The 19250-nt window shown below is 40.1% G+C and overlaps 1 protein-coding gene across 1 annotated transcript in view; it reads right to left on the reverse strand.

Moving 5' to 3' along the window:
- Nucleotides 1-1551, reverse strand: part of Map1b (microtubule associated protein 1B) — a 101989-nt gene extending 100438 nt beyond the window's left edge. Inside the window, exon 1 of the mRNA XM_046427376.2 lies at nt 1267-1551. Coding sequence (XP_046283332.1) covers nt 1267-1450 — 184 coding nt within the window. The 5' untranslated portion in view covers nt 1451-1551. The remainder of the gene's footprint in view (nt 1-1266) is intronic.
- Nucleotides 1552-19250: the final 17699 nt, after the last annotated feature.

Raw genomic sequence — 19250 nt, forward strand, 5'->3', positions numbered from 1 at the left:
GCGGACTGCACCACGCCCACCAGCCGGTGTCTCCGGGCAGAAACGCTTCAGCACCACCCCGAGAGAATAGAGCCGGGCTGGGGCTGCAGAGAGACCCGGCGACCTCTGTCAGGGGCGCGGGGAGGGCCAGGACGCCAGGGGTAGACGAAAAGGCAGAGATCATAGCTGCCACCCCGGAGTCGAGCGCAACAAAGCCAGGCAGAGGGAGAGGTGGGGGCGAGTAGCCCCCGCCAGCCTGAGGCTCCCGCAAAGCGCACACCCCGCCAGCCGTGCCTAGTGGGGGCGCCGCAGTGCGGGGGGCAGGTGCGGCTGGCGGGGTGTGGGCACTGCGGCAGCCCGGGTGGGGCTGAAGGGCGGGTCGGTCCGCACGTCCGAGGCTGCGTCCGCCGGGACCCTCCCAGCCCCGCCCAAGGTTCCGGGCGAACCGCTACCCGGCTCTGCCGAGCGCGCTCCTGGTGCACACATCGGGCGAGGGGCTGGCCCTAACCGCTGACGCCCCCTTCCCCATTCAATATAGCACTCCCAAGGCTTATACTTTTAAAAGAAGCCCCACCCCATAACTTGGGGTCCCATTGTCCTTTCTCAAAGCTGCAGCTAAGACCTCAGGGGCAGCGGCGAGGCGGGCTTCGTCTGGGAAACGAGCGCAGGCGGTTCTCCATCCCTAAGTCCCGAGGGGTGGGGGGAGCGGGCGTGGCCCTAGGACTAGCCTAGTCATTCTGAGGAAAGAAAGGATCGGGAAGTTTTACACCAGAAAAGGCAGTTCTCGGGGGCTTAGGTGGCCGTGGTGACGATGGTTCCCAAGGGCCTGGCACATGGTGTTTCAACCCTCAGGTCTGCGGGTGAGAGGGATCCCAGCTTTTGCTAAGGCGAAGAAGGGTGCTGAAGGGAGTGGTTGCATCAGGTCTACCACCACCATCACCCCCTTTGCCTCCCGCGGTTGTGGCTTTATTATGGCCTTTGCTCCTCGGACACCTGCATTTCACTTAGCGGGAGAGGCGGTGGCCAACTCGACTGTGGCTGCGGACCGTCCTGGTGATTGATCCCTCAAGGTTATCAGAGACTCTCCCTCTAGGTCTCAAATCTAATATTCGGGTTATTCCCCGAAATGAACCCAGAAAAGAGTCCAGGTCGAGTGCGGGAGGAGACCGGGAGAGACGTGGGTGCGGGGCGCGCCGCTCCAGGGGAGCTGGGTGGCCTTCGCTCCCTGGGTGGGGTCGTGTTTGCGCGTCTCCCGGTGCGCGTCCCTGGGGGCGAGGGGCCGCTTACCGAGCTCGATGTTGCCGATAGCACGCCGCAGGTGCTCTTCTGTCACGGTCTCACCGACCACCACCAGCAAGTAGAACTTGCTGTCGAGGAAGCGGTGCGACAGGCTGGGAGAGGTGGACGCCGCCGGGTTGGCGATGCTGCCGGATGGCTCCGGCTCGGTGGCTTCCACCACCACGGTCGCCATCCTGCCGGCCCGATATGCCTCGGCGAAGTGTTCCTCTCCTGCCGCTCCTCTGCTCTGCGGCAGGAGAAAGGATTATCACCGAAGGTGCTGTCTCCGCTCCGCCCCCTGCGTCCCCCCTCCTCCCGGCGCTGCGCGCCGCCTCCCCCTCCGCCTTCTCGGAGGCGGTGGAGAGTGCGCTGGGAGAGGAGCGGGGAGTGAGAGAGGGCGGGGAGGCGCCGCTTTTATATGGAGACTAGGCAGGGAGCCCGGGAGGAGGAGGAGGAGGAGGAGGAGGAGGAAGGGACCACCCGGCACATCCTCACGCGGTGGCTGCCTCGGCTCTTCCAGCCGTTGGCCCAGGGCTGATGTCATCTGCAGCAAATCATCTTGCCTGCGGCCCGGAAGCTGAAGGGACGAGGTGTGCGGACAATGGTCTGGGCAGGGCCGCGAACCAAGGGGCTAGGGGACCCAAAGGGCTCCTGCTGTCACCGTGAAGTGGGAAGGCACGCAGTCTACACACATACACCCCCTCCCACGCACCTACTGCCTTTTCCAAACCCTCATCCAGCCTATGCAGGAGAATGGGATGAGTTTCCATTTTCAGAGTGGAGATATTTCCCACGTCCTAGGTGCACAAAGTCAGGCCTTTGCCTGTGTCCAGTCCATGATGAAGCCGGGGTCTGAGATCTGTGATAGCTACAGTGGACAGGTGCCCAGGGTACTCTCCCCAGGAAGACTGGAATCTGTCTTTTCTTTAACCTTGTGGGTTTAGGAAGACATGTTTACTGATATTTATCAATAGCAATATTTACCACCTTCACTTAAAAGAATGCATGAAAATTGCAAAAACTAAGCCTACTTTTGTTTAGTCTTGAACTTTTCTCTGTAAGGGCTAATGGTGAAAAAGCACTGCCTTTGTGGTGCTTATGGGAAATGAGATGAATACAGATATATTATCTTGGATACAGATTTCTTAATAATATTCTGAACAGATATTTTCAGGCATAACAAAGAATAAAGATACTGTCTCTAACCAGCAGGATTACAGCAACTATAATGTACTCTTCAATTCCCTGGGGAACACACAGGCAAAATTATTTCATGTGACAGTGATGTCTTAAAATACATGTAGCATCAGGAATTTTTATCGCCTTTGTCTATGTTTAGAAAAACTCATTAAAATTTTTAAAAGACAACCCATCTACAACCATTTTCCACAAATATAATGAGTATAGCTTTTGTCTCAGGGAGGAAGGGAGGATGAAGAGGGGACAAATTGTGCAAACATGATGCCACCATAAAAACTGGGGAATTAGAGTTAGGGAAGAGAGGTGGACAGCAATGAGAGTAGTCAATGAGTTGTAATACAAGAATGCATGTTAGTAAAAAACTAATAATAATTTTTAAGAAGTGGATATTCTGAATTCCAAAATAACCTAATATCTTAGATATTAACAGCCATGGCTTACTTATGTACCCTTTGCCCCCTTTTCCTGCAATCTTGAATAGGAGAGGCAGTGGGCAGCAAAAGACTGTGGGTCCCCTCCTATATGCCAGTCTGATCAATGGGAAATAAAGGTACCATCTGGTCAATAGCATTTGGGGTCTGCAACAAATTCACTGGAGAGCTCCAGACACTAGTAAACAGAGCCTAGGAGTTTCTAAGTGAAGTGTCAATAGATTATGGTCAAGATGTTCAATCACTATGGAAGCCCATTGAGGGCTGGAGGTAATGTGAAGAACAATCTGGCAGGGCTTAGCCATTGGAGTCCAGCTTCACCTAGTGATCCCCTCCCTTCTCTGAGTCACCATTGCCTCCATGTATGTGATAGTTTTCTTTTACTATTCAATGTATTCTTAAATTTATTTTGAAATAGAATTCTCTTTTGCTATATACATGGAAATACTAATATCCTTATATGTAGAAGATATTCATAAAATCTACATAATGAAAATATATTGATTAAATTCCTGCTATACATATTATTTGCTCAAGATTGAACCTGAGGCATACCCTATCTTCTATAAAAACATGTTAGCAAGCATTAGAGAGGTGTGAAAAACACAGTAGCACCTGGGTTGTTCCCCTATGTTAAAGCAGAAGGTTGGATGAAAAATGCAACAAAAGGACTTTCTCACTGTGATATGCAGTGAAAGGCCATGACCATGAACCACTCCCATCATCACCTGGACAGACATAATGGCAGAACACAGATTAAGAATGCATACTGCTGGGCTGGGGTTGTGGCTCAGTGGTAGAGCTGGTAGAGCGCTTGTCTCAAATACATGGGGCACTGGGTTTGATCACACAAATAAATAAAATAAAGGTATTGTGCCCGTCTACAACTAAAAAAAAATTTTTTTAAAAGAATGCATACTGCTGCTTTATAGCTCTGTAACTTTGAGCAAGTGACATTCTTTTTGATATTCAGACCCCTCATGTATATGGTAAGAAGAATAAGCTCTTTATAACTCTAAATAACTCTGTAAGAGAGGAGTAAATGATGCAAATTTATATAAGCCCCAATGCAACGGTTGAAGCATAATAAGTAATCAAGGCATGGTTGATTAAATGACTTTTTTTTTCCGATTTGAGACAATGAAGCAAAAGCAGCTTTCCAAAATGTGCGGGTGATACCTCCACCAGCACCTCTGAAAAAAAGAATAGAACATTAAATCACACTTCAAGCCTAGAAATGTAACCCCATCCCAAGAAAAAGGCTACAGTTCTGAGGAGGAGGAAGGCAGAAAATAATATAAGAAGGCCTGCATGCCCAGCTACCCAGTTGACATCACCTGAATGTCCCAGAGGTTCCTCAAATTTGAAACACTCCAAATCCAAATCACCTTTGCCCTCCAAACCTGATTCTGTCACACGTTTCCCATTTCGATTAATACTACCACCATCTGTCCTATGTAGCAAGTCAGGAAACTCACAGATGTCTTGAACCCTTCCTTGACCTTTAGCTTCGTTTGCAATCCAGCATGGAATTTGGTCAATTTTACCTTTTAAGTATCTCTTCAATTCATCTGTTTCTCACCACTGTAGTCACCCTAGTCCAAGCTACCATCATCATGAGAGGTACTGGTGTACAAACTAGGAAATGGGTTCTGGAGTTGAAACTGCCTGGTTTCAACTGCCATAATTTATTACCTGTGTAACTTTGGGCAGGATGCTTAACCACTCTGTGCTTTGGTTTTCTCATTTGAATGATGCAGATGAGTTGCCAATGTTCTAAATGGGGAATAGTTTAAAGGTAATAAAGTGCCTAAAAGTGTCTGTATATTATAAATACTCATTAGAGGATAGTTTGTTTTACTATTATCCATTTCAGTATAGAAAATTTCCAAACATAAATATAAGTAGAGAGAATACTATAAATGCAAAATCATCTCTCATCTAGTGATTTTTGAGGTGTAGCAGGAATTAAACCTAGGGTCATTTAACCACTGAGTCTCATCCCTAGCTCTTTTTATTTTTAATCTTGAGACAGGGTCTCGCTAAGTTGCTGAGGCTAGCCTTAAATTTGCAATCCTCCTGCCTCATTCTCCCAAATCATTAGGATTATATTTGTGTGCCACTATGCCCAGCTCCAATCAAGTGATTTTTTAAAAGTTTCTTGTTTAAATCAAAATCAGAATAAGGTCTATTTATTTTAATTGATTGATCAGTCTTAAATCTCCTTTAATGTGTGTTCCTAATTTTTTTCCTTGCAATTTCTTGTTGGAATATGTGTTATGTAGAGTTTCACAAAGTCCTGATTTTGCTGGTTGTATCCCCTGTTGGGTTACTTAACATGTTCTCTATCTCCTGAGTTTTCTGTATACTGATAGTTAAATCCAAAAGCTTGATCAGATGCAGATTTTTTAATCAGATTTCATATTTTTTACCAGTATGTTTCCTAGGTGATATTGGTTGACTCTTATTCTGTAATTTTAATAGTATTGATGATCATTACCTAGCGTCATTATATACTAAGGATTTGAAAATGGGGTAATATTCTAATTTTATTATTTTTCATTCATTTGACAACTGGAAGACTTGTTAGGAGAAGCCTTATTCCATCTGTTGATTAGCCAGAGGTACAGTTTGTACAGGAATAAAAGGATAAAAACATGACAATTTCTCTTTATTTACTAACTTTCAAAATAACAAATCCATTCCACAGTGTAATCCAAAAAAACATTAATGTTTTTGTGTCATTAAGACTATAACTTGCAGCTTTTATTATGTTGATGCTTTAACTTTTTCACCTTTGGAAAAGGTGTTCCCTGCTCACCATGTACTTATCTGGCCTCAGAACTTGAGAATTATCCATTTCTCGAAGGAACCCAAGTTCCTAAAGTAGGAAATGGTATTTAGAGACCATAATCTGAACATAAGGGTTTTTGCTACTATCTTGGTCATTGTTCCTAGATATTTTCAGTGGACAGAAGTAGGAAATACATTTTTTTTCAAGATGAAATACATTATGAGTTCATACTGGCAATCCCAGTTGAGTATGAAGGCCATGGGGATTTTGTTTAAACTTTTATTCTTACATCTATATTTCCCTTTGTCCTATGCCTTGAATTCCAGTTCTCGGAGACATCCAGGATGATTAGAAGAACAGAGGATTTTTCATTTTCTTTGTCTCACAATATATAAAAATCATATTTTCTGTAATTTTAGATAAAAATGGAATACTTTTGCCAACAATATGATTACCAAAAATGGTTCAAAGCTTTTTGCAATTATTTTTATTCTTAGAATGTATCACATTAGAAAACCAAAATTCCAGTTGCCAGACACTAAAATGATCACTCCTTTTTTAAATCCCAGAATATATACAAAGTAGTCACAGGATAACAACAAAACCCTACTAATATCAATAAGATATTGCAAGTAGTTTGGATTTTTTTTTGACAATTTCCATCATCAATAGATATAAACAAACAGCATAAAGTTTTATGGTCTAGTTGACTCCTTTTTTATGTTATTAACTCAATACATAGTTAGCTGTGTTTGTTTCATTTGGTTTTCACGAATTTTGAATTGATTTTTTTTAATTTAATTTTGCTTTATAATTATGCAAAATATTTACACGGTTTCAAGGTCAAATCTACAAAAGCTTTGTATTGAGAAAGCTTAAGCCTCTATTCCTGTCTACTCCATCATGCTCCTTTTAAGTAACACATTTAACCTTGGTTTATGCTTTCATTGTAAAAATACATATATATAGTTCGTGGTGTGTAGCTCAATGGTAGGGTGCTGCCTAGCATGTGCTAGGCCCTGGTTTCAACCGCCTGCTAAAAATGCATACTACCTGCTTTCTTTTCTCAGATAAATAGCAACACACATACACACACACACACAGACAGACACACACACACACAGTTTCTTCTATTTTATTTTCTTTTTTTCACCTAACAATATATCCTGGAAATAACTTTATAGCAATATATATTTATATTCTTCATCCCTTTTTAGCCATGTACTAACCCATTATATACATTGACTATAACTTATCCCACCAGTCCATTGGTGTTGAACATTTGAGTTACTTTCAATTGACCTTATATTATGAACAGTAATTATAGCTATTGTTTCTCCCCTGTGCAATAACAATGATCATCTGACTGGCATCATCATGTCCACCCTGACCCTTAGCCAGTCCATGCTTCACACCACATGGAAAACAGTCTCTTCTAATCTGGCCATGTTACCCCACCTCTGCTTTAAATCTTTAAATAGGTTCACACTGTCTTTATTTATTTATTTATTTTTTGATGATTTGATATGGAGGTTTGGTCATGTTCAAGTTCAATTATTTTTTCTCATGACAACCTCATGATATCATGATGTCGTGTTCTATCAAGAGGCACATGGTGTCTCGTTCAAATTCTATCATGCCTTCTTCATTTATATAAGTCTTTAGGATAAAGACTAAACATATAGGCATGTCCTACAAGACCCTGCAAAGTCCTTATCTCCCTTGCTTGATCTATACCCCCCACCCCAACCCTACTCACCCTTACTTTCCAGCTTCGGATACACTGACCTTGTGTCAGACCATCCTTCCTTCCAAAGCAGGACCTTTACCTTGCTCTTTCCTCTGCCAAGAGCTGACTGGTGAACTTCTAGTCAATGTCTGCTCACCCTGCAGACGGCATCTCAGCTATCGTTTATTAGGGATGGCCTCTCGACTTTCCTTCCTGGGCCAGTTACACTTTTCATGTGCACTTTTGGCTCCAGGCCCCAATGATGATACTTGTCATCATTGTAACTTTACATTTAAACATGTAATTTTTGAAATTTCTATCTTCACTATGGACTCTGCTCTATAGGACAAGGATCATGTCTGTCACGCCCCATACACACCGTGTTCACTCACACCAGCTCACTTTCATATTCCTAGTGCCCAGCATGGAGCATGCACTCAATAAAAGCAGACTTGGTGGCTAAATGAATTGCTTCTATGAGCCATGTTACTATGCCAAGTGCTTTACGTACATTACTTGAGTTAATTCTCACAAACTTCTTAAGTGCTGGATAGTATTATTTATAATTTTGCTGGTTTAAACTCTGTACTGATATCTGTTTTTCACTTCTGATCTTGGTAATTTGTATTCTGTGTCTTTTTTTGATTGGTTGTGCAAGGGGTTTATCAATTTTGTTATTATTAACAAATGACCACATTTGGCATTATTGATAGTTTTCTATTGCATGTAAATGTGTATATGTTCTCATTGAATATGTTTGTATCTATTCTATTTTCCCTTCTAATTTCTTTGAGTTTTATTTTATTTCCTATTTTTGTTCCTGAAGAAACTCAGTAGGGGTTGGGGCTGTAGCTCAGTAGCAGAGCTCTTACCTAGCATGTGTGAGCCACTGGGTTTGATCCTTAGCATTGCATAAAAATAAACAAATAAGTTGATTTTTAGTTTTGCTTCTTGTCTATCATATACATTTAAAGCTATGCTTTTCTCTCCAAGTTCTGCTTCAGCAGCACCCTAAACATATCACTATGTTGTGTTTTCATTATCATTCACTTCATAATCTTTTAAAACTTCATTGGGATTTCTCTTCTTTCCATGTGTTATTATTTTGCTAATTGACTGATGGAAAAACTGTCAGACAGAAAAGCTAGATAATTCTAAGTCACAGAAATAGTAAGTTGAAAACCCATGACAAGAACTCAAATATGTCGGACTTCAAAGCCCACAATTTCCCCTATAACTTATTTTGTCTGTTTTCATTACTATAATGAAATACCTGAGACAGGATATTTTTTTAAGAAAAAGAGTTTATTTAGCTCAGAGTTTGGGGACTAAGGGTCCAAACAGCATAGTGTTAATTCTGACAAAGACCCCATGACAGATGGTGGTGCGTGTTCCAGAGGAAGCATCACATCTCAAAACAGGAAACCAGAGACAGAATGGGATCCCCAAATCCCTTCTGATGGTATATTTGCTCTCATTTCACCTAAGGACCTCCTGCTAGGCCCCATCTCCTAAAGGTTCCATACCATGTCCCACTGCCACGTGGAAGACTCAGCTTCCAACACATGAAGCTGGGGGACAAGCCACATCCGAACCATAGCAACACCCTTCCTCTATGCTATAAGAATTAAGGAAAATTAAAGGCAGCAAAGCAAGCAAAAGTGTTGGTTGGAAAGAAGAATAAAAGAGAAAGACCTTAAGGGTCAGAGTAAATGTCACATCAAATGAAGCTCCAATATTATGCTGTTATTTAAAAGTGAAGTCATTCTAGAATGTAATTCAGGGAATGTATTATTTAAGGGTCGAGAAATAGTCTTTGTTTACTCAGCATTGATGGGTCTTTTCTTTCCAAATTTTGGGCTAGCTGTAGAAAATCTAACAGGGAATCTTGGAAGAAACAAGAAAAGTGAGGATAATAACTTGTAAGGTCTGAGCTATTAGAGAAGGGAGTAGAAGCATGATCTATGGGCTGCATTGTTGACAGGGGCAACTATGCTGCAGTGGCCATTTAGGTTGGTTGTAAGAGGGACAATTCTGAAAATTCAGTGGTGATCTCCATAGCTAGGTGAAAATGTCTCGTACTTATTTCTGTTTAATCATTCTTTACTCAAAGGGCCTCTTCTTTTCCTTTGATAGAACACTGGAAAAAATATCACACTGGGAGGCCAATCGACTGAGATCAATCCCTTTTCCTAGCTGCATGAACTGGCTTCTTGCAATCACTGCCATTCAATAGCAAACAAAACCAAACCCTATTAAAGCATAGGGCACAAAATAAATGTCCCTCCTTTTGCATTCCTATTTCTACAGGAAAACACTGTTATCCAGGCAATACACACACACACACACACAATTTTCTCTATTTTATTTGATTTTTTTTACATATATATAAACACGTATTTCATGTATTTACACATATATTTAGTATGTACACATATGTATAAACATACCTATACATACACATATGCATGCGCACATAGCTTTCTTCCCATTAGTGGAATGATATTTTGCTTACTCTTCTTCAAATGACATTTTCCCTTTGGAGCTCTTTTCAAATACGTAAAGATCTACCTTATTTTCGAAACTGCTGCACAGTAGCCCAGAGCCTGAATTTACCATAATTCATCCACTCCTTTTCCTACTGGTGGTCCTTTAGGAGATTTTTTTTTCTATTGTGAATAATGTTGCAGTGGCCATGCTTATAAGTGCTGCTGAGTGCATCTGTGGATCTCTGAGCACAGATGTCTAGAAGTAGAATAGATGGGTTGAAGGTGATGCATAATTTTAGCTTTGGCTAACTCCTGCCAAATTACTGCCCCAAGAGGATTTAACTATTTATACTTCCTCCTATCCTTGCCTCTTTACTCATATCATCGTATAAATCTTTTTTAGTTTTTGTTCTTCAAGGGGAGAAATGTATTTATGTTTGAAATTTGGAGGTATCTTAAATAACATTTCTTCCTTTTAATTTAAGTAACTGAATTTTTTCTTAAAATTTGTCCTTTTCTCTATTGGCTTGTTGATTTTATCTTTATTGGTTTGTAGAACCTCTTAATACAACCTGAATAATAAGCCTTTGTCATCAATAAATGCCATGAATGTTTCCTTTTGGTGTGTCAGTTTTGTCTTTTGTTCCATTTATGATGTCTTTGATCATATAGAATATTAAATTTCTTCTAAGTTCTTCTTCTTTTATGAATTATTTAGGAAGGAGTTCAAGCCCCAAACCTGATAAATTTAATAATTTAAATATTTAATATTTAATAATTTTTAAAATAATTATTTAATATTTAATAATTTTGTTCAATTGAGAGAGTATCTAATTCAAGATATCAATAAAGATGTGTATATAAAGAAATATTTGAAATTATCCTGGAAGAGTCATTTTTCTACCAGGCAGAGATGGAGATAAGACAATCTACAGGAAAGGACAGGATGAACCAAAACAATCAGCAGGAAGACTCAGGGCTTTATCCTTGAACATAACTGATGGTTTACTTCTCTTTCTTTTATACACAAATGGTAGCACACTGAACAAATCATCCTGCATCTTGCTGTTATCCCTCAGCAACACATCTTTAAACTATTTGCATGATCATCCTACAGGGTATCCCCATTGCTTGTGACCAATGCACAGAATTCCACTGTATGTGAAAAACATCCTTTATCACTCCTCTCGTGATGATTCCTTCTGATCTTTTGACAATATAAACAGTATTACCATAAGAGAAGTTTCTATTATGTCATTTCTCATAGGTTAGAGTCTTTCCATAGGATGAATTCCTAACAAATTGCTGAGTCAAAGGATGCACATTTACAATTTTGATAGATGTAGAAAATTTGCCTCCTCTAGGTTTGTGCCAATATGTTACACATGAGTGGGCTGCAGATTCCTCACAAGTATTTTCACGCTTTTTAAATTTTGCCAATATAATAGGCAAAAATATATATCTCTGTATGATTTTATTTGCCTTCTCTTATAAGTGAGGCTAAACATCTTTTCATGTTTTTAAAAACCATCTGCATTTCTTTTTCAGTGATCTGTCTACTTACATTCTTGGCCCATTTTTCCATTAAAAAGCTTAGTGTTTTTCTTATTGATTTGTCTGTACATTAGGGAAATTAGCCTTTCTCTGTACTATGATTCATGAATTTTTCTCAGGTTGTATTTTATTGTTGTTTTGTTTTTACTGTATATATAAAAGATCTTGGCATGGGGAAGGTTTTTATGTAATTAAGTCTCTTGTTTTTTATATGGTTTGTAGGTCCTGTGTTATACTCAGGCCCAGAATGGCCTAAGGCCACTCTAAGACTATATAAGACAATTTCTCACAGGGTTTTATCTAGTATTTTTAAGACTTTATTTTTAATATTTTGCATTGATCCACATGTAGACTCTGAGCTATAGATCCACTTATTTCTCCCCAGCTCCTTAGCACTTCCCTGATACAAAATTTTACAACATTTTGTAATTACTTGATAACTAATGTTTTCCCCCAATTGATTTTGAAATCTGTGAGAGCAGAAACTTTGATTTCATGCTTCCATTCCCTCATTTACCCTGCCCTTTAATCCACTTCAACCCCAGCCCCAAGCCTTTCCTTGTGCCTGACAATGAGAGAGTTCTTGCTTCTGCATTTCTTGGTGGCTGGGGTGATAAGATTCCACCTGAGTGGGGATGAGGCCTGTTCAGGGAGGGACTGAGAAGGAGATGGGCAAGTTCTTGGCCAGGCCTTTTCATTAAATCCTGGCTCTTTGCAAGTGCAAGTGCCAAGTGAGTCATTCTGACACATGTAGGGATGGCATCCTGAGGGGGAGAGAATTATGGTGGAAATATCCAAGCCTGCCTGGAGCCGGGCTTCTCAGCTGGTGCTGCAGACAGGCAGCCACTCACAGCACACAGCCCAGCAATAGCACGCCAGCTTGCAGGAGGTGGAAAACTGCAGGTGCAAACACAGGCTCTCTCCACAAGCTACCAGCAGTAAACAGGGACAGGTATGCTCAATGGACAGCAACTGTGGAGTCCTCTCAGCTCAGCCAGGGAGGATATCACTAGCAGAGGTGCTCCAGGGTGGGGGTGAGCAGGTAATGTCATGGGCCTGGGGGGAACATCTGGACAGCACCAGGCCCAAAGAGAAGTATGTCGCCTGCTGAGCACTAACAGCAATGACAATACCTGCAATCTGTTCCACACTATTCTAGGCCCCAAGAGGACACAGAGTTGGTTCCTGATTCAGATAAGTAAGGAAAGTAATACAGGCACAAGGGAGCAGAAAGGGGAACAGGGTCCAGGTTGCACTGAGGAATAAGGAGGAAGAAGCAAATGCATCTCTTGAGACAACCAGGAAAACTCGGGAGGAACTGGCACAGAAGCCCCCAGCAACCTGTGAGGGAATCTGCTTTGGAGAGTGGAGACCTAAGGCCACCTTCAAAAGCAATTCAGAAGAAAGCAGATGGGGTGGTGTGATAGGCAGAATGATGTCCCCTCCCCTCAAATATTCCTATCCTAATCCCTGGAATCTGTGAATTTGTTGATTTACATGGTCAAAGGGGCCTTGCAGATGTGATTAAGAATTTTGAGATGTACAGACAATTCAAATCATCTTTTGGGGGGCTTCATATAGTCACCAAGTTCCTTTGTGAGACAATAGCCAGAGTCTGAGAAGATGTGAGGAGAGGAAAGGGAGGGAGGGAAAGGGTAGGGAGAACAAGGAAAAGGAAGGTGAGAGAGATTGAGATTTGAAGAAGGAAGGAGGTGGCCATGAGCCAAGGGTTGTGGGTGGCCTCTGGAAGCTGGAAAAGGAAATGGATTCTTTCCCAGAAAGAAGGAACAAAACCTTGCAGGCACCTTGGTAGTAGGACTTCTGATCTCAGAATCATACAATAATAAATCTGTGTTGTTTTAAGCCACTGAGTTTGTGGTAATTTGCTGCAACCTCAATAGAAACCAATGCCAAGGGTTAGATAGTTGGATAGATCTCATTCCTCCTGCAATTCCTTCTGGAAGATCCCATGTAGCCTGGGATTCTGGACAACCGTCCCTCAGGCCTTCCCCACACAACATGCTGGGTCTTGGCTAGAACTGGGCTGGAGCAGGCAGAAGGACGAGGACTGCCGTGAAGCCACCTGCCTTGGCAATTCTCGCCTCTGTGCTTCTCATCTGGAGTGCAGTGAGGATACAAGGCGCTAACCCTCTAAAGAGGTTGGAGCTGGGCAAGCATCTGAAACCACTGGGTTTTAAAATAGAGGTAAAATTGAAGTTGTCCTTTAGAAAACTGTGGGCAATCTCTCTCAAATTCCAGGGCCAGCAAATATCTGATCTCCCATTAGATGGCTTTTTGCCGTTTCTGCAAGAAGTTTGGTTCTGCTTAGAATTCTACAATTGCTTATGGATTAGCTACTTCAGAGGTGGAATCTGTGCATGTGAATTTTCAAAATTATTTATTTATTATTTTTTCAATACTGAGGATTGAACCCAGGGGCATTCCTACCACTGAACTACATCTCCAGCCCTTTTTTTTTTTAAATTTTGAGACAGGTTCTTACTAAGTGGTCCATGCTATCTTCAAATTTGTGATGCTCCTGCCTTAGACTCCCAAATTGCTGGGATTGTGTGTGAACTTTTAAAAAGTGATAGGAAAATATAAAGTCACACACCGATGACCAGGTAAAAGATTTCCAAGTTGTGATATCAGGGTACAAAGAGGTAGCCATTTATTTGGTCATCCATACATTCCTTCAGTCAACACATCTTTAATAAGCATCTACCATGTGCCAGATACTGTTTGAGTTCCTGAAGATATGGTGATGAGAAAAAAACAGACTTGATCCCTACCCTCATGAAACATGCTGCCCAGAGAGAGAAGTGAAGGTACAGGAAGGCAGATTTCGTGTGTGACAAATTGGTGTCCTGAATGCCCTTGACCATCATTCCTCCATCCACACCAGGGAGTGAGAATTGGACCAATCTACTGGACATGATGAAAGAAAGAGTCAGAGATGAAGGATCTGCAAGTGAAGAGATGACCAGACTCCTCGGAGTCCCATGAACAGGGCGTCCCCATGACCTTTACAGAATCTCTGAACTCCCACGCTTCCATTCTTCAGAATGCAAATCCGGCACAGGAGGGTGACTGTGACTCTTGACAACAGATAACATTACACGATTGAGGAAATAGGACGAAACCGTCATTTCTCAACCTTTAAACCATGTGCCCTCCTGTGGTAAGTATAAAAAATTGACTCCCTTTTAAGCACTTGAAATTTCAAAATATATTAGACAGCCTAACTGAAAACAAACCGCAGCAAAACAAAAGGTAATTGTAAAAGAATGTTCTGGATTTGACTAGAATAGGTACTTTAGTTTATCTGCGATGGCAGCTGTGAAGTCATGGAACAAAGGGTGGAAGAGGGTGCTGCTCTGTCACCTGAACTCAGGGCCACCGTGCTTGCCATCCAGCCTCATGGGCTCTGCTCCAAGTTCATCCATGCTTCCCACTGATACCACGGAGATATCCCACTCAGTGATTGCTGACAGTGATAATGTAGACCAGTATTTGTGTATCTGACTTCTTACCATACTAAAAATAATTACCAAATATTCTATCAGTTGATAAACAAATTTCATACTACCTAAACATAATCTTCAAAAACATCACTTATGTCACAGTAAGGTGCACAGATAAATTAAGTGAGCTTATAGTCAGAATTCATGATTTCAAAACTCAATCCTATCCCTTCTCAGCTACTGGACAAGCTACTCCACCTCATATGTCTTAATTTCTTAATTTGAAAAATGTGAAAGTGATAGCTATTATTTTTATAAGTTTCACTTATAAACGTCATTGATTCATTTATTCTTTCAATAGTTGTTGTATACCCACCAAGTATCAGACACAGTGCAAGGGGATAGCATATTTTAATAACTAGTACATTCTAAATCTTCTGAAAGATGCTGGTAGTGTGCAGTTACAGAGTAAATCTTAGTTTTCAGTTAGTTTTATTTACTTTTTGAAATATTTTTGCTGTGTTTGCTATTGCCTTAATATAAAGTATAATAGACTGTAAAAAAAATCACGTGATTATTCACCCCTTATTTTACTCTTCAGAGTTCTCAGGAATCACAAAATGTATAGACAAACCAACCAACCAGCAGATAATAGAAAACATACAGTAGCAAAGCAGCATGTATGCAGACTTAAAAAAATAAGTTAACAGATAATGATCCATGGCAAGATACTCTCTGAAGTACCTTACAAATGACATCTATGAATGAAGTAGAGCCCTTTAGAAAGGATTGAAAAATGTGGCAATATGACCTGAGCCACTGTGTTTTCCTGACTGCATATTCCTGGTTCTGTAACACTTAACAGAGGTTGTGTGATTATAGATCACTTCTTTTCTAGGATGCCAATTGTATGAGAATTAAATTCTGAACCAGAAATACTTATTTTTGCTTCTTCTGAACTCCCACCAAAAGACAAAAGTCACCCTCAGAAGCTGTGTGTCATCTGCTGGGTGCAGTGGCACATGCCCATAATCCCAGCAGTTTGGGAGGCTGAGGCAGAAGGATTGCAAGTTCAAAGGCAGCTTCAGCAACTTAGTGAGGCCCTAAGCAACTCAGTGAGGCCCTGTCTTAAAAAAAAAAAAAAAGATGAAGAAGCAGCAGCAAACCAGAAGAAGCTGTGTGTCAGCTTAGAAATCACCATGGAATAAAGCAAGGGCTTTGGTTATGGACATGCCTCTTAACAGAGCTGGTTTCCTGGCCTCAACTTTAGAGTGAATACCATCCTTAGAATCAGCCAATCCTGGTGGAGGTTCCAGGAGTATTGGACTTAAAAATTTTCCTTCATGCTGTTGGAAGAATACACTATTAAAACAGAAGAGAAACAGAAAAACCAGGAAACTGTGGCCACGTAGCAAACATGACAAAATGACCACTAAAACATAGAAAAGTTCATTTTAGCATTTGTGTTACTTTTAGGAAAAAAAAAACACCTTTGGACATGACCTGAATTCGTGAGATAACTACCACTATTTTGAAAGAAAATTGCATAGTTGTAAAGAATATAATACTTTATATTCATGCTTGTATTGTTTCCAGTTCAAATCAGACTTTAAACATCTCATTAGATGTCCTTTAATCTGAAAAAAAAGTCTTTTAACAATAGTCTCAAATTTGGCTTAATTTAGAGATATCTTGGAATATAGATTGCACCTTCTAATTACATATTTGTAACAACTTATTAAGGTGTCTGTTTTAAACTTTCTATAAATAGGTACAACATACCAGAAACCATTTCCAGCTCATTTTTTCCCTCATTAGTATTATGTACACTTGAGACCAGAGTCAAGTTTTAACCCTTTACTCCACATGTGTGCTTATTTTATTGAAATGATAATATCATCAGTACAACCTAATTTATCACAAACTGATCTCTAGCAAATAATGAATTTTCATGACTGAGCCACACTGTCCTCTGGACCCCTGTAGAAGCTCTTCTTTCTGTCTTCCACATGCCATCCCTCTTAGCATGCCAACTTCTCATCTGCTGAGTCTAGCTTAGAGATAACCTTCTCCAGGAAGCCTTCCCTGATTCTCTAAGATCGGATTAGATGCACCTTCTGCTGCCTCCCATGCTGCCTTGTGCTTCTTCCTGTCACAGGCCTATTGTAGTAAGCTAGACTGACTTACTAGAATCTACCCATGGCTCTCAAACTTTGTGTTCTCAAGATTTCCTGGATTTTTAAAAATTATTGAGGACCCCAAAGAGCTTTTGCTTATGTGGATTATGATATTAGAAAGTAAAATTTAAAAATTCTTAACATTTTTGTTTAGTGGTTCATATAAATGTAACAATAAGAAACCTATGAGATGTTGATATCTAGGAACATATTTTTATGGAAATAATTACAGTATTTTTCAAATATAAATTTCAGAAAGAAAGCTGGTGGTGCTTCACATTTTTGCAGTAGACTTCCCATGTCTACTTCTGTTTTCAATATGATGCAATTAATTTGGGGAGGTTGATATATATGAGGAATATACAGTCATTCTCATATATATATATATATATATATATATATATATATATATGAATATGTGTGTGTATGCGTGTGTGTGTCCCCTAACAGTTCTGTTGAAAGAAGATACTATTAAATAAATATATATCTTATTTTAAATAAATACATAACTTATTTAATAGTGAATATGAATATATATACACACAGTGTGGAGAAGAGAAGTACATTTCAGTAATCTTTTCAGGTAATTGTGGATATTCATCTTTGATACTATGCTAAAACTGAACAAGTGGTAGATTCTTAAAGTTTAATTTCAACGTGTTATCTAAAAGCAAATTAGTGAACTTTATGTGTTCTGTTACATTAAATCTATTGGTCTGTTTTTTTCATTTTGGATGCAACATTTATCCATGCATGATTTTTTAACTTCATGCATTTTTGCTTACTTGGAAAAGACTGGTTCACTGTGTTATGCACTTTATTTTAATTTGACAATTTCATCATATAATATTAAGTAATCAATTTGTTAATATCATCATCATTCTCATCGGAAAGTCTCTAATTATTAGAAAGCTGGAAGTTTATGTTTTCAAAAACTCTGATTTTCATTTGAAAGTTCAAGTTTTATTGTTGTCAACAAATATTCTCTTTTTCATGATGTGATAAGATCAATTTTTTTCATTTTTGAGAAACCACCTGCCAAATACCTAAGTTTGAACAACCAACTTGTCTATCATTCTTTCAAGTAAAAATTACATCCCTTGTAAAAAGTGGCTAGCTCAGTTTGTAACTCCAACAGCCACACCCATGGCTCTCTGTAGCAATGTGCCTCATAGGTCCCTAGGACCTCCCATTTCATTTCAGGGAAGATTCAAAACAGGTATACTGCAGGTTGAAATATAATAAAAGTAATAATTTCTTCTGCTTTGTCAAGGACATTTTTCAGTGAAAGTGTCTTTTCGCGTGCATGTGTTAGGGTGGGGACAATACAACTACTAACATATTTGGTGTCACTTTATTGACTCATATTAAGGAACCCGTAGTTTTACCCACCAATACTTTGGCATCATGAATGCAAATGCCATCTTAGCATAATTAGGAAAATAGCTTTGACCTTGATGACCTTCTGGAAGGATCCTGTGAACCCCAGGATTTTGGGTCATACTTTGAAACCTCCTACTTGAACATAAACTTCTTGAGAGCAGGACCCTAAGGCCTGCCTAGCACAGACCTTGGTACAAAGAAATGCTCAATAAAGACTTGCTGAATGAATAAATAACTCAGAGGAGCTCAGTTTTCTTTTTGGAAAGTCCTACTTTTCTTTTTTCTACTTTTTGGGGTGATTTGAATATTTGCAAAATGTTATCTAAAATATACTAAGCATTTCTCTCCTCTCTTACAGAGAGTGTTCTGAACCTAAGTTAATCTAGTGACTCAGGGTCATCTGTGAGCATCAGCTGGAATACAGTGAGATTATGTTGGATGTTGTCTCTGCAATAAATTATGTCAACTTCGTATGGGGATTTTACTTGTTTCTTGGTTTCTCTTTTGTTTGCTTCCTTCATTGCTGATCAGCTCTCAGCTATCACTTAATGATGATGTTAATCTTAAGACCCTAAAGAAATGCCTATAATCTCCTCCTTTTCATGTAGTTTTATAATCCATAAGCTCAGAATAGGAAGTCGAATAGGCCTACACAGATTCTGTGTTGCCCCTTGAATCAAATGCATGAGGTTTTAGTGCAGGGATTTTTCCAAGATTTATTTAGTTAATTGGAGGCCTCTATTTTCTTTCTGGTCCTAAGCCATCTCCTGTC

Source organism: Marmota monax, unplaced genomic scaffold, assembly GCF_021218885.2.
Source record: "Marmota monax isolate L192 unplaced genomic scaffold, Marmota_monax_Labrador192_F-V1.1 WCK01_AAM20220418_F8-fsc00018, whole genome shotgun sequence".
Classification (NCBI taxonomy): Eukaryota; Metazoa; Chordata; class Mammalia; order Rodentia; family Sciuridae; genus Marmota; species Marmota monax.